This window comes from Lycium ferocissimum, chromosome 1, assembly GCF_029784015.1.
Source record: "Lycium ferocissimum isolate CSIRO_LF1 chromosome 1, AGI_CSIRO_Lferr_CH_V1, whole genome shotgun sequence".
Classification (NCBI taxonomy): Eukaryota; Viridiplantae; Streptophyta; class Magnoliopsida; order Solanales; family Solanaceae; genus Lycium; species Lycium ferocissimum.
The window spans coordinates 60,939,350-60,959,944 of NC_081342.1; the positions used below are offsets into that span (position 1 = coordinate 60,939,350).

Below are 20,595 nucleotides of genomic sequence, written 5' to 3' on the forward strand. Positions count from 1 at the left end.
TTGTGTTATTATTCTAATTTTTGAAATTACACCTCGTAATAGTAGTAAGAATGGGTCATTAGATCAATTCCAATTACCAGGTGGCTTTCCAAACTGACCCTTAATGTTTTTTATTTCCCTTATACAAATATCTTCCTCTATTAATATTCAATGTTTTCTTTGGAGTTGCAGGGAAGACTTGAAACAGTAAGAAAGACAGCAGAAAAAAATGTTGGTATGAGGTGATATGGTTGTTGACATGTAAAAGATAAAATTAATGAAATTACATGACGAAACTATAACACCCCCGCCCCCCGCCCCCCAAAAACAATATTATGTACATTTGATCTTTTACTCATTTGTTTCAAGTTTCAACTCTTTAATGGGTGTACTTTATTGCTTTTAGTTTTTCTTTATGTATTTATTTGTTCATACCATTATATTTGTTCAAAATACCTAATTAATTTAGTTTTCTAATTTGATTTAATTTGTTTTTCAAATCTTTGATTAAAAATATGAAAATATAGGTTTTGTCGAAAGTTTCAGCATGTTTATGAGTTAATTTGAGCATGAATTTCAGTTATTTGTTGTCTTTTACTTGCTTTGACCTTTTTCTTATCCCAATTTGATTTAATTTGTTTTTCAAATCTTTGATTAACGAAGAGGAAGGTTGGAAGAGAACAGAGAAAGTGTTTCTCAATTTAGCTTTTGCTTTTTTTGGAATGTGGGACCCAAATCAATCCACTTGTCAAGCTAATAAATGCCTCATACAAGTATGATGTCGCATATTAGTCACATAATAAAATTTCTCTCCAGGACCGTATCCTCTTTGCTTTATTTATTATGATTTTCACTTTCCACTTTTCACTTCTGCTTTTTCAATAATTTCACTTATCTTCTGTTACTTCCAGGATTAGGATCAAGTCTTCATGCAGACTCAATAGTATTATCAGTTGATGTCGGACAACAAGAAGATGCTATGCTTGCGCTTTGACGATAACAACTTGGAATTCGGTTATATACTAGGCCTTTCTATATGGCTACCCGCTATTGTTCTTGTTTATTGTGTGCTGAAATTTCTTCTTCAGTTGCTAACTCATCATCCTCAAAATATATCCCAGCCCACCAAAGGAGAAACAGAAATAGCTGAGAACAAAAAATTAGATACTTCTCAAGGAGAAGATCTGTTGGATGAAGCAAAAAAATACTCGAGTGTCGAGGAGAGAAAAGCCCAGAAAGCTGTTGTGTGCAGATTTAGAAAGAGGCAGGAAAAGATACAAAGAGAAATAACACGAGAAGAGGAATCAGAATCTCGGGTTTTAGCTTCTAGTTGTGTGTCAAAAGTGCCTCCTCGTCTTCGTGATGGTGATCTAGTGCATTTCAGCCACAGGCATCCTTTGCTAAGATTCCACATCCGAGGAACAGAAGTTATAAGATGCAACATGTGTACTATTATAATATCTGGGGTCGCTTATGGTTGCGATTATTGTCATTACTTTCTCCACGAGGTATGCTTTAATATTCCTAGAAGAATTCGGCATGATTTTCACCCAATGCACTCACTCACTCTTCTTCCTATTCCCTCAATCGCTCATTGGCATTCGAAAGTTGAAAACAAATTCCGTTGTGTGGCATGTGGATATGACGACTCTTATCCTCACCACTCACTGTTTTCTTTTTACTATCATTGCGACTCGTGTAAATTTGACCTTCATCTTGAATGTGCTTCTGTGCAAACGACGTTGATCCACAAGGTAAAATATCCACTTGATCTCTTCACTTACTTTCCACTAGAAAGTGAAGGTGCAACCTTGTTATGTGGGATTTGTAACCAAGTTATGAATAGGCAATCCTCTTGGCTTTTCTACAATCGCGAGTTTGATTACATCTGCCATTTTGAGTGTGCTGCTGAAGAAGAGCTTGGAGTTACAGGGGATACTATTTTCCTATCTGAAGTCCAAAAATCGTTGGTCATCCAAAAATGTTGTCCTGTCCAACAACCAAAACTCGAACAGCTAGGAGAAGTTACACACTTCAGCCATCGGCATCCACTGAAAGCAATCAAACAAACGAATGAGGCATCGATCATGAGTAACTGCTGCATATGTTCAAACATGGCTTCGTCCGGTTACACTTGCCAGCTATGCAGTTACTTCATCAGCGAGATTTGTTTCTCTCTTCCGCTAAAGATACAACACTTTTTTCACCCCAATCACCCCCTTATACTCGCAAGCTATACCGATCATCCAAAGTTCAAATGCGCAGCTTGCACTGGAGAAGTTGGTGCAGCATACCATTGCTCTGCTTGTAAATTCAGTCTCCATCGTAGCTGTGCTGGTGCTCCCATGATATTAACCCTTGGCACAAACAAGAAAGTTTCTTATAAACTCCTCTATTCATATCCATATGAGGGTGAGATGGCAGATATCAAATGCAGTAAATGTTCCAGTGAGTTAAACTCAAAGCAGAGTTTCTTGTACTACAATTTCGACCTCGATGAAGCGCTTCATGTCCAATGTGCACTTGATAAAGAAGCTAATTCTAATCGTACTAAGCTTCTTTTAGCTAGTGAAAGACTGAAAAGTATTAGAATAGGGGAAGACCGCTCTTAGTAGCATGTCCTGTAACTGCAAAGTTTTTGGTATCTTGTATGTATTACTGGCTAGTAACTAATGGCAGTATAACACCTAGTAATCAACTTATTTCCTAGTTTATGGTTGTTATTTCCTTTTCCAAAAGAAGAATGATTTGTAAGAACATCTGTTGATTTTGTTATATTTTGAGGTTTTGTGCAATATTCACAAGGGTTGCTTCCACTTTCCACTAAAGATTCATTTACAGTCTCACTGGACACCAGGATCTTTTTACCTGTGATCTGATTGTGGCATTCTAAATTGCCCAATAAGGACCATTTGTACCTTTCAATGTGAAGACCCTCAACGATAAACTAAGACGACCCTAAATAATGAACCCTTTGGCACGCACACAAAAAATTGACACTAGGCCACACACTTGGTTACACATAAAAAAAATTCAGATAATTGATTACTAATACCTGATGGAAAAAAGCAACGGCCCCATGATTTCGGATCCACGGAGTGGGAGATATTCCAAATAAACTAAAGTAGATATTCCAAATAAACTGAAGTAGATATTATTATACAATAGCATTTTATTTATCAAATTTAACTTACTGTAAAGAAAATGGAGTTGTTGCCCGTTGCTGCCTTTTATATAGGCGCAAGTGTTTGAGTGAATTGTACCTCGTGTCTCAAGTTTTTCTCCGTTGGACACCTTTGAGTAAAACGTCCATAACTTTTCGTAGGAATGTCCAAATGACAAACGGTTTATGGCATTGAAATAGACTCGAAAGGCTTTGACTTGATATATATCTAGAGTGTGATTTGTTATAGACTGAGAGTAATGATCGTATTGAAGTTATGCCTTGTGCGTGATCATTTGAAACTTTAGTGCGACGTTTAGTTTACAACTTGGCTTGATCCTAGGGCTCTCCTTAGACCCTAAATCACTTCCAACAAAAGCAAATGGTACATCCCTGTTGCCATGATTACAAAAAGGAGAAGTCCTTAAGTTTCAAAACAGTCTGTTAAGTAATTATATTATCTTAAGGACTTGATCCGCTAATTAGTATTTTACTAAGCAGCAGATGGCGTCTAAAACTGGGTTCGGTTCCTGTTTAATCTAATATTAAAACAAATAACACACCAAGAATAGTTCATTTACATTTTGCATTTAGAAATTTGGAACTTAATAAACCAAATGGCTTAGTATTAATTGGACAACTCACAATTTGGAGCAATATCCAGAAATTAGTAAACTTTCTTCTCCAGCTACAACAATTGTTATCACTAATGTCTAGACTTTTTCGTCAATTTAATTTCTTATATTGATTCTTTTTACAAAAAATATGCCTCTAGAAGAATACATGAGACGTGTTATGAAATAATTAAGCGTGGATATCCATTTGTGTTCATAATTCATAGAAGAATGAATTTTGTTTTTAATTTATATTACTTTCACAACTTTTCATTGTCATAATTCCTACATAAGTTAAGAGTCATGTTTATGTCATCTTTTGGTATTCCACAATGTAATCCTATAAATAGAGACATTGTTATTAATTTTTGTTGGCGACACTTTTAGAAATAAGAAAATCTCTCTAGTCCTTTCTACATTTCTTATTTACATCTTGTTCAGTTGTTCCATATTAATTCTTATTTTACAACAAGACATAGTTAATGAGCTTAAGCCTTAATTTTTATGTCACTTAAGGATCATTTATGCAATTAAACTCATACTAGTGTCGTGCCATTTATGTTACTGCTCGGCTATTTTTTTGAGCTATTGGGGTGTTTGAGCCGTTCGATTGTTTTTTTCTCCCACCATTTCAACTAGCCGTTAATCATAAACTAAACGGCTAAATACATGATCATCACTTCTTTAAATACCCCTTATTTCCTTCCCCTTCTTCATCTTCTATTTTTCTTCTCAAAAATCACCAACAATTTCTATAATTAATTCAAGATTTCAATTTCTTCATCAAATTCAAACCAATGGGTCTTTCCGTCATAACTTCAAATGTGTCCAAGTTTCACTATCACCGTTCTCACCAAATATTTCGTTTAACAAATTACATTCTTTTAGGTGCATCGTCCAGTTGTATCCTCCTTATACTCTCTTTACGCTTAATCCCCTCGTTATACGGGGGCCTTTTCATCCTCCTCCACGCTCTCACAATCATGGGTCTGGTCCCCGGATGCACGGACACTATGACCCTAGCGGGGTCCCACATTTGGTATGCCATTCATAAGGAGGCTACGGTTATAACGGCAATATTTCAAGGCTCAGCATCTGTGCTTATTTTCACAAGGGCTTCTGAATTTTTAGGAGAATTGAACTCTTATGTTAGTGAAGAATATGGTGTTGCAATATTGAAATTGGTTGGTGGCTTGTCCATTTTGATAATTTGCTTGGAATGGGTGGTTTTGCTATTGGCTTTTGTTTTGAGGTACAATGTCTTCGTGGAAGGGAAGATGAATTCAAATTCTAAATACAACTACTCCCTCCGTCTTAAAAAGATTATCTTCCTTTCTTTTTTAGTTTGTCCAAAAAAGATTGACACATTTCTATATTTAAAAATAATTTAGCTCTATGAGATGATTTACAGCCACACAAATATCTAAGGCGACCATACATTTCAAAAGTCTTCCTTTATTTCTTAAAATTTGTGTCAAGTCAAAGTAAGACAATCTTTTTGGGACGGAGGGAGTATAAAGTTGATCAAGATGAGGATTTGAAAGATTGTCCTTGTCTAATCCAAGTACTCTCTCCGTCTCAAAAAGATTGTTTTCTTTTGACTTGACACAAAGTTTAAGAAATAAAGGAAGATTTTTGAAATGTGTAGTCCAAAACAAGCTTTAGATATTTGTGTGGCTGTAAATCATTTCAAAAATTAAATTGTTTCTAAATACAGAAAGGTGACAATTTTTTTGAGACAGACTAAAAAGGAAAAGAGGACAATTTTTTATACTCCCTCTGTCCCAATTTATATAATATAATTTGACTAGTCACGGAGTTTAAGAAAGAAATGAAAACTTTTGAAACTTGCGGTCTAAAACAATTCATTGATATTTGTGTGGTTATAAATTATTTCATTAAGTGTAAAAGGAAAAGTTTTAAGTTAAATTATTTCTAAATATAAAAATGTATCATTCTTTTTGAGACATGTAAAAGAGAAAGTGTATCAAGGGACAGAGGGAGTTGTATTTACTTTATTTGGGAAGATGTATTTACTTTATTTGGGAAGAATCACCGTGTTCCAAACAATTTTTGAGCTAAAATAATGGAGTACAAAAAATGAAGTGCTCTAATGTCTTATGTTAATTTTTTTAGGGAAAAGGATCACAAATATCTCTTTACTTTAGAAAAAAAGTTAAAAATATACTCCAAACTTATTTTGGGTCAAAAATATTTTTTCCATTATGAAACTTTTCAAATATACTCATCTCTTAATAGAAATATTCATTCCTCAAAAAAATCAGTTTTTGACCCGATCAAAACTTAACTCGATCCAAATAAAATAATAACTCTTTAGTTCACCAAACAAGACTCAAACGTTCAATTCCTTTTCACCAACATGAGAGAGAGGAAAGTGACGGTTCCCACTTTCTCATCAGATTCTTCACTTTTTCCAGCCAACTTTCTTTTCAATATGGCTTCAAATATTATCTCAACTTCGACAAAATTAAGACGCATAGAGTATGCTTAGCGAATACCATCTCTAGTATCAACAGCAACAGGCATACAAGAGCAAAAATACCCACTTATCCTAGGCAAACTTTGTACCTCTCTCTCGGTTAGCATCTCACACTACTTAAGTTCTTCCCCATCATTATTTCTCACTAACACTTAAACAGATTAGAACCCTCTCTTCATTGTTCCCGCCCGATTTTCCGGGCATCCAAATTGTTGCTCTGATTATTCAATGCTATTGATGCACAACAAAGTAGAGGTGTAGTAGTATTTGGTAACTTCCAAGAAAATGGGTTTATGTTTCTTGGTTTTGTTAGGAATTCAAGAATTGCATTTTGGGGTTTGAACTTTGGGTGTGGGAATTTGAATAAAGTTTGAATATTTTCAGCATTTTGATGAAATGGGTGTGGGAATTTTTTGGGAAAATTTTGTAGGATCAAGTGTAGGTTAGTGAAAAATTGATTACGGGTATTATGGTGGTGTAATGGAGGTGGAGAGAAGAGAGGGAGTTTGATGGAAGATGAGGTGAAGCGAACATCTTCGTCTTGAGGAATAGCTAAACCTTTGAGTCTTGTTTGGTGGACTATAGAGTTATTATTTTGTTTGGGCCGGGTTAAGTTTGGATCGGGTCAAAAAATAATTTTTGGGGGGAATGGATATTTCTGTTAACATAGGGGTATGTTTGAAAAGTTTCACAACGGGAAGGATATTTTTTATCCAAAATAAGTTCGGAGGACATTTTTAGCTCTTTTCTCAAAGTAGAGGGATATTTTTGACCCTTCTCCCAATTTTTAATGTGACTTTCTATTCCAGAGTAATATTATTTTAAAATTAGTCTGGTTAAAAAGCGAAGTTGAGTATAATTGTGCAATTACGCGCACACGGCATGAACCATAATTCACTACACCTACTGAGAGGATTATTTTTTAATTATTAACTTTGAGCTGATACTCAAGATTTTCTGAATTGGGTTTTACTGATTGCGATTGAGCTCTAATTACTTAATTTTATTTACTTAATCTTGTTTGATCCTGGAGATCTCATTTGTAGGGCTTACCAACTATAAGTTTTTAGCTTTAACTTGCTGAAAATTTTCGTTGAACGAGATATATATATCAACGACTGTGCTAATTTTGAAGTATAAATCAATGGCCAGCTTTATCTATGGGTTAATGAGAGGAAATAGTTACTCCCTCCGTCGCAATTTTAATGTCTTGCTTTTCTTTGTGGTTTGTCTCAACAAAAGTGTCTTTTTTTATATTTAGTAACTTGATAGTTACAAATTTATAACCACAAGATTCAAAGAAAGATTTTATCACATTATACACGCTTTTAATTTAGGAGCACAAGACTTAAGTCTTTTTATTTCTTAAACTTCGTGTTTAGTCAAACTAAGACACTTAAATTGAGACGGAAGGAGTATAATTTAAGAACGGAAAGGTTAAATATACCCATGTACTATCAGAAAAGGGCCAAATATACCCCTCGTTATACTTTGAGTCCAAATATATCCCTTTTCATGATACTTTCCGTTCAAATAAATCCCTCATCCGTTAAGTTGTCCAAAACGAACATCACATGTGGCATTGATATTTTAGCGAGGTGAATGCCATGTGACATGCCACCTCACTACCCAACCCTTTTACTATGGCAAATGAGACGTCTACTGAAAGGGATTATACTAGAGAGACTTACCCATCCATATCTTTAAACATTAATAGGAAAATAGAGATTTTTTAGTAGTGATGACCAAAGACCAACAGCTACAATTATCCAAATAAGAAAGCAAAATTTTTAGGATGAAGTGATATAGCTTTTTTGTGATTCAATTTGGGGGAACTGATCAGAAAGGAAACTGAGTTTATTTGGAAATTTGAGAATTTAGTAATTATAGTTTCAATTGTAATTCTGTTTATTCTGGGAAGTGGGGAATGTAGATATGTCTAATTGACCTTTTTTTTTTTTTTTTTTTTTAATGCTTTGAAGAGTAAAGTTTTAGCATTGTATTTTGTTATCTGTTGATTAACTAACTCGAGATTTTTTCAAGCAAATTGTGTATAACTTATTCTTAGTTTCAATCATTCAAGATATGTGGATTAATATAGTAATACTATAAAGTATTATTAGTGTATGAGATAAGCTATAAAGTAAAAAGAAAAAGTAATTTTTTTGCATGTATCAAAATCTGAGTTAATTCCCTAGATAATCACCGGAGTTTGGAGAATTGCCTCAAAATATTACTTTTGTTTCTTTTAGGACAATAAAGTCACTCAATTATCAATATTTTTCTCAAAATATACTAAACACCTCAAAAGCCTTCTTAGAGCCTAGTTAGCATGCCATGTCATTAAAGTCAATTTTTTGAATAATATACCTATTTAACTCATCAAACTCATTTAACCAAATTCATATTTTATACTTAGTCAAATATAACCCGGTTAAAAAGCGGCAAAGTGAATCATACTTTCTATTATGCCACTTTTTCAAATCTACGTTTCTTTTATCTCAATTTAAATATATTATCTTTCAATTTAAATTAAAATTTAAGTAGGTTTGTCTTTCTATTCAAATTCAAATATTTTTAAATATCATATTTTTTTCACATTAAATGATATATTCTTTCCACATTGAAATGGAACATAGATAACAAAAATATTACTTTAGTATAAGTTTAACATTTAAAAAATCTAATTTAATCTTATATTTTAAGAAATAAAGTTAGTGTAAAATTTTTCCTTTGTATTTTGAGTTATTTATCCTTAATTATGTAGTATGCACTTCTTCAACTAACTTAGTTGTTACAAATTTAATTATTAGTATGCATAAGCAGATAATTCAATTCTTACAGAGTATGCATAACCAAGAAAATTCAATTCGAGACTTATAAGAATCATTTATGATATTTGAGTTATATATGTCAAATCCTACTTATCATAATTTCTCCATTACCACATTATTAACTTCATAATCATCTATTGATATTTGAGTTATATATGTCAGATCCTACTTATCATAATTTCTCCATTACCACTTTATTAACTTCGTGGTTCCTTAGCATAAGTTCTTTTTTTTTTTTTTTTTTTTTTTGACAAACTACGACATAACTCAAAAAAGATTTATAGATGTCAATAAAAGAGGATCTGTAGCCATCAAGAGTGGATGATGGAAATACTTAATAATTATACACTACATATTTAAAGATAAATAACTCAAAATATAAAGGAAAAATTTACACTTATTTTATTTCTTAATATATAATATTCACTTAGGTTTTTTAAAAGTAAAACTTATACGGATGTAATCTTTGTATTATCTGTGTAAGCATTTTAAGGTGGAAAGAATATATCGTTTAATGTGGGGGAAAATATGATACTTAAAAATATTTGAATTTGAATAGAAAGATAAAACTATTTAAATTTAAAAGTGAAAAATAATATCTTTGAGTTGAGATAAAAGAACCTTAGATTTGAAAAAGTGGCTTAATAGAAAGTATGGTTTGATTCCTTTGCCGTTCTTTATCGGGTCATATTTGATTGGGTATAAATATAGGTTTGGTTAAATAGGTCTATTCTTAAAAAAAAAAAAAAGGTGGGGGGCCCGGGGGGTGGGGGGGCTTTAATGACATAGCATGTCAACTAGGAGAGAATGATGCTTTTGAAGTGTCTAGTATATTTTGAGGAAAATAGTGATAATTGAGTGACTTTGTTGTCTTAAAAGAAACAAATGTGATATTTAGAAGCAATTCCCCAAACTTGAGTGATCATCTAGGGAATTAACTCTCAAAATCTTAACGGACAGAGTTACTCGGTAAGAATCGTACTGATGAAAGGTGCCATGGAGTAGAATTAGTCAATGTGCAGACAAGTTGGCCCCTATACCATGATTATATATATATAAAAAAAAAGTAATCTTGTTATGGATATATAAAACCATGACATAAACAAGGGAAATGAATCAGCCTGAAACTTGAAAGGCTCATAACAGAGTTTTTCAACGGTGCAGTACTCGGTCTTTATTAAGTCATTACTAGGTCTTGACTGTTGATCTTTATTAAATACACTAGTTAATTGGCCCGCGCTTCGCGCGGTTAGACATTTTATTTTGTAATTTAATTGATGTAAAAAAAGATAAGAAAAAAGTTATAATGCAAAAGGAGAAATATTTAATCTTAGACAAACATTAATTAGATGAAAAATAAAAGGAAAAATTTCAGTAATGTACAATCCAAAGATATAAAATTACATTTGTGTAGCCATATTTTTAAATTACACCCATATTGACACTTTTTTACGGTATCAACATTATACAATAATATACAATTTTATACACCTACTGTAGACAGTGTATAAACCTTGTATAAAAGTGTATAATAATGTATAAAACTAGTATACAATATTATACAAACTTATACAAGAGGTGTTTATACATGAGAGGAGTTTAAACATAATGTATAAGGGGTGTTTATAGGTTGTACAGTGGTGGCACGTGGTGGAGGATCTGGTTGCTCGCCGGAGATGGAGGAGGAAGGCAAAAACAGAAGGGTAAAAAAGTGGCTATAGCATGTAATAAAAGAAAGATGGGCTAAAACGGGTAAATATTTCTTTATAATTGGCATACAGTGTTATTTTCCCAAAATAAAATGCATAAGGAAAAAATTCATATGCAAAAAATAGAAACAAATTCAAATAAAAAATTTCCTATTGAGAAGGGAAGCCGACTTTTCTTTCATGGAGAGAAAAGTTATGCAATATAAGTATTCTCGATCTTCCTTCCTATTTAAACACTATTCAGAATTATAGTTATCAATTTTGTAATAAGATTATGCAAACGAAGTAGTTAAACTCTTCTTACCTAATATCTTTAGAAGATAATGAGTTTATTAATGCATGAACGGATAATTAGTAAAAATGAACACACCATTTATACATTTTTCATACTAAAAGTCTACATTTAAACTCCAATTTCTATTTTATTTTCACTTTGTTAAATAGTAATAGAAGAGGTAAACCAAAATATTCTTGATGAATTTAGTTAGCCTTCTAAGGTCAAAGAGCGCTTCTTGTTCCTCATCAAGCTCTTGCCTATGTTCGTGCACGATCCGAGCGATTTCTCTTCTATTGTCATTAATCATTGAATCCTTCTCTTTTGAAGCATAGGTGTATGGAGAAAGAAAATCTGATATTGTAAAGCCTTGACTCGTCCTTGTCACTTGCACTATATTATTTGACGGGCTAGCGAGTATACATGTTGATTGCTAACCCAAAAAATGTTCTTTTAGCTAATTATAGGTGCAATAATAGCAAAGGTAAAGTTGTTATATTGTAAAATTTTAATGTTAGAAATAAATAAATTATTACGAAGAAATCAAAATAAGAGAGGTAGACATAATATTATGAACCACATGAAAGCTTAGTGCTATAAAATAAATCATGGAAGGATGTTTTTAGAATTATCCCTAACTAGTTAAGTGGCCCGCGCTTGGCGCGGTCAGATATGTGGCTTTATAAATGTAGATGATATAGAAAAGATAAAAATAAAAATACATATAAAAGTGTCACATATAGTTAGTTCCCAAGGAACAATCCCTACATGGGAAAGTGTAACGACCCGTTTGGTCGTTATAGTCTTTCCGGCATTTTTGCCCCTTTCCGAGCTTGGTTAGCTCACTTTTGACCCGAGGGGACCGTTGACACGCTTCCCGAGGTATCTAGACTTGATTCGGGCGACTTTTTGTGAAATATGGGCTTTAAGCGAAAAAGAGTTGACTCAAAGTTGACTTTTGGGTAAACGCACTTTTTTCATAAATCTGTCGATTTCGAGAGGTCCGGATGGTCATTTAGAACTTGTGTGTATATCTAGTTCGGTTCCCAATGCACTCGGATGCATTTTGGGACTTGGGTTGGGAAATTAGAATTGAGGTATCGGGGGTTGACTCGGTCAACGAGACCTCCGTTGGGAATTCCGAGGCCACGAGCGCGTTCGTAGCGTGTTTTTATGTGTGTTTGTGTATGTGAGCAGATGGCCTCGAGAATTAGTCAGGAATTTATGTTGAAGTGTGAAAACTTGGGAAGTTTCTGGTGTCTGGTGCCCGCTTTGGCGGCACAAACACCGCGGCAGCGGTACCGCTAAAGCGGTCACCCTGCTGCTGAAGCGGTCCTTGCCAATTGGGCATGACCGCTGTAGCGGTCATGGCACCGCTGGAGCGGCCTTGGCGTCACGGAAGCGGGTGACGGGCAGTGAGTTCATTAAATGAAGTGTTAAAAGCCCTTAGTCTATCATTTAATACCATTACGAAATTTGAGCTCTTGAAAACTATTCTTGGGGATTATCGGTGAAGATTCTTGGTGGTAAGTTCTCCTAACCCTCTTGCTATTTCATTGTTCCTGATCATCTTAGAATTACTCTTTCCTTGTTAGTCCCTTAGTAATGGAAGATTAAAAGTGGGTTTTAATGGGTTTTCTATCTAGGCTCATTAATGATGAAATTGATTGAGTTTATGCTAGATTATGATGTATCTAAGGTTGTTAATCATATATATCCCATTATTAGTGTTGAATTCTTGAATCTAAGAGTTAGGGTTTGTAACCAAAATTGAGGGTTTTACTTGAAATTCGAAATTAGGTGAATCCTTGAGTTAATTTAGCAATTAGTTGTTGGGTTTTGATCACCTAGTGCTTAATTTGATATTTTACTCACGAATTTCCCGTTTTGACCTTGTGGGACCGGTTTTCCCAAATTCTAGGGTTGGTTTTGACCTAAATTGAATGATAGCAATATAGGTATCGATCCTCATGATTTCTAATCTAGATTTTGCATATGCCTAGACTTTCTTGATCTTGAGGCTCAGTGGAAGGGGGAAAGCGCAGGAGTGATTGTTGGTGTTTTGCTGTTCGACCATCCAGGTAGATTATGGCTTACCCTTGGTGAGACTTCGTATAGCGAAGCATATACTTAGATGATATTGTCGGAGAAAGCATGTAAACCATCAGGTATGAAGTTGGGTTGGATATTGTATTAGGTTGGGCCCTATTGTGTGATTGGGGCTAGCTACCCCGTTATGTTGTGATTGAGTTGTCCTATTGTTGTGGGCTTGATGCCGCATAGTGATAGTGGATATTGGAGACTATTGAGATATCTTGTTCATGATATTGTGGTGCTCCACTTGTTGGCATTTGATTTCAGGGATAGTGTCTTTATATGATTTATGTAGTCTTTCATGATATTATTGGCGTACCCATGTTTGGTACTTGTGATATTAATCTGATTATTCATGTTTACTCATACATCGCACACATTCACATCTCTCATGATATATTGTTGATACTTGATGAAACACTGTGATGAGCTGAGCTCAGTTTGCATGGGAGTGATGTGAGTAGTCCGATATCCGATGGTTGTCCCGAAATCGTGGATTGTGTGCGAGTGATGTGGGTAGTCTGATGTCCGATGGTTGTCTCGGAATCGTGGATTGTGTGATGTGAGAGTCCTATGTCCGATGATTGTCCCGGAATCATGGATGAGTGAGTACATGGACTTCGCGGGTCCCATATGGGTTGTGCTACTGGGACGTCGATACTTCCGTCCGGAGTACACTGCATTGTATTGCATTGGCATTCTTACATCATTGCATTGCATTGCATCTTGTTTTATATTGTGATGATCCGGTGTTTACTTTCGTTGTTGATTTCAGATTGGACATATATCGAAACTTGGCATACTTGGATTTAGATGCTTCAACCTAGGTGATGACGGATACTTGTATCTGATTGTGTTTGACTTATACTTGTTGATTTATCTGCCTATCCTGCTTAATTGTCTGAATTATGTTAGCTATACTTAGTCGGCCGATGATACCTACCAGTACTGTGGTTTTGTACTGGCATGCACTTGCTGCATTTTTTTATGAATGCAGAGTTCCAGGTTGGGTCTGCTTCCATCTCCCGTGGCTGATAGTCGCCATCAGTACAACTTCGAGTTTCTAGGGCGAGCACGAGACGTCTGCTGCCTTGAAGACTCCTCTTATTATGTCTTACTTTTTCATTCTGAGACATAGACAGATTTGATGTATTATTATATTCTAGACTTGTATATTTTCATTTAGATGCTCTTGTATGGATTAGACCAGACCCTGGGTGTATTTTTTATTTTCGCATTTTCTTCTATATTATTATCGTAAGACTTACGTAAATTACTCTCTTTCATTAAATTGATTTATTTATTTATTTATGCCTTTACAATCGTTGGGCTGAGGGTTCGCTTACTGAGGTGGGAAAGGTAAGTACCCGCACGACTTAACCAAAATGGGTCGTGACAGAAAGGGAATTGAACCTTCATTTTATAGAGAAAAAGGACACGCACCAAGTCCTCTAGCTAGCCTGTCCTGGCTATTTATATTTTGTCCACAAATGAATTTTATTGTTATCAATCATAATATTTATTAGTAAATGTATTTAGAGGTAATTGTTATTCGTAATAAGAGATATTTGATCTCAAACGAAACAGATAATGTAGTCCAAGAGAAGAAAGGCAATCCTAAAATGAAAAGTAGCAATTAGGGGAAGATTAGAAATAAAAGGAAAGGAACTACATACCGTTGTTAAATAAATTTAAAAACAAAAAGATAATGCATTCATAAGAGAATCAGAATCCCAAATACACTAAGGAGATATTTGAAGTCCAGAAATTGATCTAACGATAACATGGAAATTATGTTCGGAGAAATAAGAAATCATAGATTTATCATCATATTCTTGTTATATTAGCTATGATAGGAACTACAGTATATAGTAACATATATAGATGAGATTTACTGATCATATTAATAGGCATTCTCTCAGTATGATCGTTCGTTATTCAGAACCCATTGATCGGGAAAATTTGGGCTCTCACTATTGCGCCATTTAAGGTTCCTTAAAGAAGAAAATGGGATCCTATTCATCCCTTGCACTTATTGATTGTAATAGAAAAAAGGAATATATAGCTCAAACTTTTCCAACTTTGCAAAAGAAAAAGAAAAGACCAAGCACAACACTTTCTAGTTCGACATTCTCTAACAAAGCTATGAGGCCCACATGTTGCAGTCTTAACACCTGCCCGTCAAAAGCATACAACACTATGTCGGATCACATTCATAAGGCTACGCGAGATATAGTGTGTCCATAACTCAAGTTATACTTGAAAAAAGAAGTTTACAAAGAGCATACCCCAAACCCGTGGCCAAGGCAGTCCGAACTGTCCCATTTCTGTTGAAACTACTGAAGCATGCTGATTGATATACTTATCTGCTCCTTGAAGAAACTGTGAACCTAAACATGTTATCCTCATCCATGAACCCAGTTCTGAATGGCCTTCTCAACTATCTCTTATATAGAGCACTGGCAGAGGGAACGAAGTCCCGACTTTTTGGCCATGGAAATGGGGTAACATATCCCATAGGTTCTGGAATAAGAAAATGTAACTTCTCTTCTTGAGGTGGACAATGCCTTTCTCGGTAGTTCAAACTTTCCCTCGGGAAGGTCATAGCACGCTTTTGATCTCCTCATATGTTTCTTCTTACTGAACTCTCATTTTGAATTGGTAATGACATTCATCTACATGCTTGGTCTCTTAATATGCTAAAACCTGATATCAAAAGATTAAAAAAAAAAAAAAAGATCAAGAAAGTCAATCACCTTCGTAATAATGCAAGACCCCAAAATAATATATAATGAAGGAACTTTAAATGCATGTGTAGAGAGTTCTTAAGTTATAATCCTGAAAATTGAGCAATGAAAAGCAAAAGCAAGTAGGGATGTTTGGAGAATCGATTGATGACAGAAAAATAGTGACTGAGTATTAATCACTCTCTTCTTCTTTGTAACTACCTCCAATCTCTCTTTGTTAACCTCCCCTTAAATCTCGAATTTGATTATATTTAATTGGTTACTTAATTACCTCCATAATTGTAGAGATGGCTTTTCGGACTAAATACGGTCGCGGTTGTTTTCCCCCTAAAAATAAGTTATTTTTTTCAAAAAAAATATAAAGTAGAAATTGTATTGTTCTTGATTAATTACAGATTTATTTATATTTATTTATTATTTTTAAATTATAATTCAAAAACAGTAACTAATTATTGTCTAACCTAACTAATTTGTCCTAAAACTACCACTTGTCTTTCTCCTACTCAGCAACTTGCTATAATCCTAGGCTACTATATATATATATATATATATATATATATATATATATATATATATATATATATATATATATATATATATTAGTTTTTAGTTTTCAAAGTCGTTTCTTTGAAGAAAGTAATGACCTCAACCTAGTTCTTCTTCTTTTTTCATATGATGTATACGCTGAAGATTCGTATTGTCCTAGTGGTTAGAATCTGAATATATAGTAATCCCCATAGATTCTTTTTTGAAAAGGCTCTTGCCCACAGTATTATTTTACCATATGTGTTGCTTATTTGTTAATCAATTATTCATTTTCATAGTCAAAATTAATATTTGTCTTCAAAATCTAAACAAAGTAAAAGAAATAAATGCAATAAATTAAATAATATGCAGATAATAATATTATTTTTTATATTTTAAAATTGAATTGTATATATTCTAATTTATTAGTAACACAATTGTAATATGCAGTGTTAAGCTATTTTAATTGTTATATGATAAATTTGGCAAGTTATGGGTGGAGAAAATTTATTTTACTGTGCTATGTTAAATTTAGAGCAATCATCACTATATTATTGGAAGTCTAGAACAACCAAATCTTTTTAAATTAGGTAATATTTTGAACTACAATTGATAACTTCTTTTATAATTAATGCGCGATGCGGTGCGAATTATTTGGATTAATTGGGCTCAAATGCGAATATCGAAGCACCAATCGAAAATCAAAGAACGTGAAAAAATGAGGTAGGAGGTTTTACGATAAAAAAAGTAGACTTTAAAAACAAAAATAAAAAAATTGACATAAATAAATAAGATTAGGACCTAAAAGTAATTAATTAAAAAGTTTTAAAAAAATTTGAAAATTATTGTAAGGACTACAAAAGTTATTATCTCGATAGCTTTTGAAAAGTAAACTTTAAAAACAAAAAACAAAAAAATTGATAAATAAAATTAGGACATAAAAGTAATTAATAAAAAAGTTTTTAAAAATTTGGAAAATTATTGTGAGGACTTCAAAAGTCCTCACATTCCCTCTTATATATAATAGTAATATATAATTGCATGGGTGGTTCCCAATGAAATTCGGAAGATTCAACTAATGACTTTAAGTTGATGTCCTTTTATACTTTTATAGGAAATTTGATATTGGATCAATATCTGAGATATTATATCATCTCCGGACTTTAGGGAGAAATTTTAGTATGTGACTCACATGCCACATCATACTTGTATGAGGCATTTATTAGCTTGACAAGTGGATTGATTGGGGTCCCACATTCCAAACCAGCAAAAGTTAAATTGAGAAACACTTTCTCTGATAAACTCCTTCCCTTCTAATCTCTTCGTCTACCTAGTTCAATTCCTTCGCCCTTAATGTTTTTTATTTCTCTTCTACAAATATCTTCCTCTATTAATATTCAATGTTTTCTTTGGAATTGCAGGGAAGACCTTGAACCGTAAGAAAGAAATCAGAAAAAAAATGTTGGTATGAGGTGATATGGTTGTTGACATGTAATAGATAAACTTAATGAAATTACAAGAAGGAATTCCACAATCCCCCAGGCCCCCCCCCCCCCCCTCCCACCCCCAAAAATAAAAATTACGTACATTTAGTCTTTTACTCATTTCTTTCAAGTTTCAACTCTTTAATGGGTGTACTGTATTACTTTTTGTTTTTCTTTATGTATTCAGTTGACTGGCATTATATTTGTTCATACCTAATTAATTCAATTGGTGCAGAGTGAAAATCTGAAGATATAGGTTTTGTCGAAAGTTTCAGCTTGTTTATGAGCTAATTTGAGCATAAATTTCAGTTATTTGTTTGTCTGACATTTTGCTTATCCCAATTAGATTTAATTTGTTTTTCAAATCTTTGATTAACGAAGAGGAAGGTTGGCAGAGAAGAGAGAGGGTGTGTTTCTCAATTTAGCTTTTGCTCTTTTGGAATGTGGGACCCAAATCAATCCACTTGTCAAGCTAATAAATGCCTCATACAAGTATGATGTGGCATGTTAGTCACATAATAAAATTTCTCTGCCTTCCCGTATTCTCTTTGCTTTATTTATTATGCTTCTCACTTTCCACTTTTCACTTTTGCTTTTTCAATAATTTCACTTGTCTTCTGTTACTTTCAGGATCAGGATCAAGTCATCAAGCAGACTCAATAGTAATATCAGTTGATGCCGGTCAACAAGAAGATGCTATGCTTGTGGTTTGATGATAACAACTTGGAATTCGGTTATTTACTAGGCCTTTCTATATGGCTACCCGCTATTGTTGTTGTTTATTGTGTGCTGAAATTTCTTCTTCAGTTGCTAACTCATCATCCTCAAAATATATCCCAGCCCATCAAAGGTGAAACAGAAATAGCTAAGAACAAAAAAACAGATACTTCTCAAGCAGAAGATCTGTTAGATGAAGCAAAAAAATACTCGAGTGTCGAGGATAGAAAAGCCGAGCAAGCTGTTGTGTGCAGATTTAGAAAGAGGCAGGAAAAGATACAAAGAGAAATAACAAGAGAAGAGGAATCAGAATCGCGGGTTTTAGCTTCTAGTTGTGTGTCAAAAGTGCCTCCTCGTCTTCGTGATGGTGATCTAGTGCATTTCAGCCATAGGCATACTTTGCCAAGATTCCACTTCCGAGGAACAGAAGTTATAAGATGCAACATATGTACTCTTGTAATATCTGGGGTCGCTTATGGTTGCGATTATTGTCATTACTTTCTCCACGAGGTATGCTCTAATATTCCTAGAAGAATTCGGCATGATTTTCACCCAATGCACTCACTCACTCTTCTTCCTATTCCCTCAATCGCTCATTGGCATTCGAAAGTTGAAAACAAACTCCGTTGTGTGGCATGTGGATATGACGACTCTTATCCTCACCACTCACTGTTTTCTTTTTACTATCATTGCGACTTGTGTAAATTTGACCTTCATCTTGAATGTGCTTCTGTGCAAACGACGTTGATCCACAAGGTAAAATATCCACTTGATCTCTTCACTTACTTTCCACTAGAAAGTGAAGGTGCAACCTTGTTATGTGGGATTTGTAACCAAGTTATGAACAGGCAATCCTCTTGGCTTTTCTACAATCGTGAGTTTGATTACATCTGCCATTTTGAGTGTGCTGCTGAAGAAGAGCTTGGAGTTATAGGGGATAATAGTTTCCTATCTGAAGTCCAAAAATCGTTGGTCATCCAAAAATGTTGTCCTGGCCAGCAACCAAAACTCGAACAGCTAGGAGAAGTTACACACTTCAGCCACCGGCATCCACTGAAAGCAATCAAACACACGAATGAGGCATCAATCATGAGTACTTGCTGCATATGTTCATTCAAGGCTTCGTCCGGTTACACTTGCCAGCTATGCAATTACTTCATCGACGAGATTTGTTTCCCTTTTCCAAGAAAGATACAACACCATTTTCACCCCAATCACCCCCTCATACTTGCTAGCTATGCCGATCATCCAAAGTTCAAATGTGCAGCTTGCCCTGAAGAAGTTGGTGCAGCATACCATTGCTCTGCTTGTAAATTCAGTCTCCATCGTAGCTGTGCTGGTGCTCCCATGACATTAACCCTTGGCACAAACAAGAAAGTCTCTTATAAACTCCTCTATTCATACCCATATGAGGGTGAGATGGCAGATATCAAATGCAATGACTGTTCCACTGCGTTAAACTCAAAGCAGAGCTTCTTGTACTATAATTTCGACCTCCATGAAGTGCTTCATGTTCAATGTGCACTTGATAGAGAAGCTAGTAATTCTTATGGTACTAAGTTTCTTTTAGTTAGTAAAAGACTGAATAGTATTAGAATTGAGGAAGACCACTCTTGGTAGCATGTCCTGTAACTGCAAAGTTTTTGGTATCTTGTGTGTATTGCTAGCTAGTAACTAATGGCAGTATAACACCTAGTAATCAACTTATTGCCTAGTTTATGGTTGTTATTTCCTAAAGAAGAATGATTTGTAAGAACATCTGTTGATTTTGTTATATTTTGAGGTTTTGTGCAATATTCACAAGGGTTGCTTCCACTTTCCACTAAAGATTCATTTACAGTCTCACTGGACGCTAGGATCTTTTTACCTGTGATCTGATTGTGGCATTCTAAATTGCCCAATAAGGACCATTTGTACCTTTCAATGCGAAGACCCTTAATAATAAACTAAGATGA

General features: G+C 34.2%; 3 protein-coding genes across 3 annotated transcripts; all 3 read left to right on the forward strand.

The window, feature by feature from the left end:
* Window positions 1-794: 794 nt before the first annotated feature.
* Window positions 795-2,807, forward strand: LOC132056653 (uncharacterized). Its single transcript, XM_059448939.1, has one exon. The coding sequence runs from the start codon at window positions 936-938 to the stop codon at window positions 2,589-2,591; it is 1,656 nt and encodes a 551-aa protein (XP_059304922.1). The 5' UTR covers window positions 795-935; the 3' UTR covers window positions 2,592-2,807.
* Window positions 2,808-4,523: 1,716 nt separating this feature from the next.
* On the forward strand, window positions 4,524-18,586 carry LOC132065850 (uncharacterized). The gene is made up of 2 exons (XM_059459380.1): window positions 4,524-5,099; window positions 18,554-18,586. Exons 1-2 carry the CDS (start codon window positions 4,554-4,556, stop codon window positions 18,584-18,586), a joined length of 579 nt encoding a protein of 192 aa, XP_059315363.1. The 5' UTR covers window positions 4,524-4,553.
* LOC132056644 (uncharacterized) lies at window positions 18,523-20,444 on the forward strand. Its single transcript, XM_059448926.1, has 2 exons — window positions 18,523-20,293; window positions 20,356-20,444. The coding sequence occupies exon 1, from the start codon at window positions 18,599-18,601 to the stop codon at window positions 20,258-20,260; it is 1,662 nt and encodes a 553-aa protein (XP_059304909.1). The 5' UTR covers window positions 18,523-18,598; the 3' UTR covers window positions 20,261-20,293; window positions 20,356-20,444.
* Window positions 20,445-20,595: the final 151 nt, after the last annotated feature.

Coding starts and splice junctions, on each gene's coding strand:
- LOC132056644 (XM_059448926.1), top strand. CDS start 18,599: ATGCCGGTCAACAAGAAGATGCTATGCTTGTGGTTTGATGATAACAAC.
- LOC132065850 (XM_059459380.1), top strand. CDS start 4,554: ATGGGTCTTTCCGTCATAACTTCAAATGTGTCCAAGTTTCACTATCAC. Junction 5,100..18,553: donor TTATCTTCCTTTCTTTTTTA/GTTTGTCCAAAA, acceptor TGTTACTTTCAG/GATCAGGATCAAGTCATCAA.
- LOC132056653 (XM_059448939.1), top strand. CDS start 936: ATGTCGGACAACAAGAAGATGCTATGCTTGCGCTTTGACGATAACAAC.